We start from the raw sequence: 3,401 nt of genomic DNA, 5'->3' as shown, positions 1-3,401 counted from the left end.
GACACATGAAATGTAACTCAATTTTCATCTCATACTAGAGTAACAATTTTTTTCATCTCAAAGAAAGCAGCAGTTTTATCCTTGAAAATAAAAGATGAGTTTAGGTTGAATTTAAAAATAAACGATTCCATAACAAATGAATCGTATATCATTATAATATAAAAACAAGTTATTACTTTAAGACGTGAAAACAATAAATGAATGCCTAAAATGATACGATATGATGCATAACCACATAACAATCATGACCATGATGTAAGATATACTAACTAGTGTCAACATTAATGCAACTGGTGACGTTCACTACACTAACCTTCCATATATAATGACTTCTGGTGCATGTAAATTCATCCGTCACAGGAAACAACCAAATAAAGAGCAACCTTAACAATACTATGTACTACACTAAAAGACCTTACATTATTTATGACAAGCCATTGCATCAGAATTTATGGTGAGATCATGATAATAAGAAACCTGTATAGTCTGTATTTCAAAAAGAGTTTCCAAACAGTCTTCTGTTTTCAGTGTACTCAAAATACACAAAATGTAACTCAATTTTCATCTCAAACAAAAGTAACAAATTTTTCCTCTCAAAATAAAACAACAGTTTTTTCCTTTAAAAAATAAAGAATTCGTAACAAATGAACTATGTATAGCATTGGAATAAAAAAAGGTTATTTGCGCATCCAATAAATGATTGCTCATGATGCTAAGATATGATGCATAGCAACATAACAATCATGACCATTATCTAAGATAGAATAAGTAATGTCAACATTAATGCAACTCAAGACGTTCACTGCGCTAACCTGTCATATATAATGACTTTTAGTGTATATAACTTCATCCATTGCCGGAAAAAACCAAATAAAGAGCGGCCTTAACAATACTATGATACAAAAAAAAGTACATTATTTATGACAAATCATTGCATTATAAATTACTATAAAGAGGCATTGCATTAGAATTTGTAGAGAGATCTTGATAACAATAAAGGCAATCCCACCAAACAGAATAAATCATTTAGAACAAATCCAATCATAATTCCTCAATGTAAATCAAAATTGGCAAAAATTCATGGGAAAGATCAAATTGTTAAACCTATATAGTATAAACTAATCCTGCACTCCAAGTCGCTACTCTCCTAAAACTTGTCGTTCAAGCAATTCCTCGTACTGCTATGCATGGTAGCAGAATAAACAATTTTCACAGAAAATAACTCCATATGAATGTGTTTACTCTTCTCATTTAAACCAAAAAAAAGGAAATAATCGAAATAGATCAACGATTTGCCTTCGCAACACGCTCAACCTCATCCTTCTTCTTGATTGCATAACTGTAGAAAGGAAAAATGTCAGTCATTCTAGTGCCATTAGAATCATAAATATTGGAAGCAAAAATGGCATGGGAAAAATATGAAAATAACTCGTGTTAATAAAGACAATTATGTTAGGTAATATAAGAAAAATCATGGTACCTGTTTGAAGACCCCTTTGCAGCATTGATAAGCTCATCTGCAAGGCACTCAGCTATCGTTTTAATATTTCGGAATGCACTTTCTCGCGCACCAGTGGTGAGCAGAAAGATTGCTTGATTTACACGTCTCAAAGGAGATATATCAACTGCTTGACGTCGAACAACACCAGCTGAACCAATTCGAGTAGCATCTTCTCTTGGACCACTGTCAAAATCTAGACAGACTTGTTAACAAACATGAAGATCATTCCGAGAGAAAGTTTCCAAAGTATGGCAAAGAGAGAAAAGGGGTAAGTTAAACATAAAATGGCAAGTGTGCTGAAAACCACAAGGAAAGATTAACTTGCCTGTTTATGATGGCATCCACTATGACCTGTATTGGGTTCTGATTAGTAACGAGATGAAATATTTCCATAGCATGTTTGACTATTCGTACAGCCATCAACTTCTTTCCATTGTTTTTTTAAATCTAGGACAATCGGTAACTGGTGAGAGTTATCCTGAACAGACCCAAGATCAAATCTAACTGGCTGCCACTATAAACCTAGGCTACGTGCAACCGCCTGCAAGCCGCACAATAGCAGGAAACTTATGCCTCAATAAGAGCCGAGACGTCCACTATGGGGTGCCCTACTCTTCTAGCCAAGACACAACAGGTCATATATATACTCAATGAGATTTGAACCCTCATCTCGCGGGTTACACCCTGAAAACTTACCGTTGAACCTCATATCACTGTATAACTTCTTTCCATTGTTACGCCTGTGCATCATCAAAGAGTTGGTCAATAGTTCAACAATAGGGCATTGAGCCTTTCTAAACCGTTTGACTGACTAACGGCCAACTGTGTGTAAAACAAATGTTGCATGTTTTTGTGATCAAACAGCTATGTAATCTGCTAGTGATAGATCATTAACCTGCCAAATTTCTGCCAGTGCTTCAATGTGTTCTACAATGTCCAGACACACCTGCCACCAAAGGCTAACAGTACAGAATTGAAAAAACCAATTAACTTCTTTTTTGAAAACAAAATGTGTTACCCATAGAAACTTGCTTGGCAAGATATTCAATAGGCCATTACAATGACCAAATAAATAATATAAGCTCTTGAGCAAGCAACAGGCTCACATTTCTTTCTGAATGTATTAGTGACTGAGGGAGAATCCACCGGGAAGAAACAGGGCGGGAACTGTGCTTCAACTTTCTATGGCGATTGCTCCTTTGACTAGTGCAGGGACCTTCCCCCAAGCTCGCTATATAGCGCTAGAAGGAGGTAGCCGGTCGCTTGGCGTTTCCTTGCTTTGGAAGGAAAATATATGTCTGGTTCAGGTAACACTCCATCTTTCTCAATTCCAAAATGGGTTTTTCTGGTCATATACACAGCTCCAGGAACTCGGCTTCCTCGGCGGGGGTTCTGTCCTCCTGTTTTCCTTCTCGGAGCGCTTTTCACGTTTTTTCCTGCCACTATTCGATTGGTCGGAGGCTGGGGTTCTTGGCTTACTGACTTCTGTTACAGTCATTCCATCCCCTGTCCTGCCTGCGCCATCCCCTGTCATCAGATTTAACACAATCGGCTTGATGCGTGAGTGGATAAACGAAGAAGGATTTTCAGCGTCCTGGCCCCTATCTTCTCTGAGGTATTTCTGCGCGAGGGAAGGAGGGTCAACCACATAGGGCCACTTAGAAAGTGGTACGGTGACAGAATATATAAAAAATGACCTGTATTACCCAAATCTGAATCTTTCAAGAAGCAGACAAGCTATTAACAGCTGGGGTACAGTGGGGCTTGAAGGAAAATCGACCATTTTTACATTTTGTGACCCCAAAATTATAAAATCAAGCTGCGTGGGTGAAAAACAGATTAATATCTTTATCAAAAAGATAGACAGAAGCCATCACTGTATGAGGCTCAAAAGGGGGCT

At 37.5% G+C, this 3,401-nt stretch overlaps 1 protein-coding gene across 1 annotated transcript; it reads right to left on the bottom strand.

Annotated features, from left to right (window-relative positions):
- Window positions 1-964: 964 nt before the first annotated feature.
- LOC149255883 (small ribosomal subunit protein uS7-like) lies at window positions 965-1,933 on the bottom strand. Its single transcript, XM_089457319.1, has 3 exons — window positions 1,827-1,933; window positions 1,481-1,684; window positions 965-1,339 (listed from the first exon to the last, which is right to left on the bottom strand). The coding sequence occupies exons 1-3, from the start codon at window positions 1,919-1,921 to the stop codon at window positions 1,285-1,287; spliced, it is 354 nt and encodes a 117-aa protein (XP_089313445.1). The 5' UTR covers window positions 1,922-1,933; the 3' UTR covers window positions 965-1,284.
- Between the last annotated feature and the right edge of the window lie 1,468 nt (window positions 1,934-3,401).

The sequence above is a fragment of the Pinus tabuliformis genome, chromosome 7 (assembly GCF_031772625.1).
Source record: "Pinus tabuliformis cultivar Carrire ecotype Pingquan chromosome 7, CPIR1, whole genome shotgun sequence".
NCBI classification, from domain to species: Eukaryota; Viridiplantae; Streptophyta; class Pinopsida; order Pinales; family Pinaceae; genus Pinus; species Pinus tabuliformis.
The sequence above is the reverse complement of the archived record's forward strand: the minus strand, read 5'-3'. Positions and strand labels throughout refer to the sequence as shown.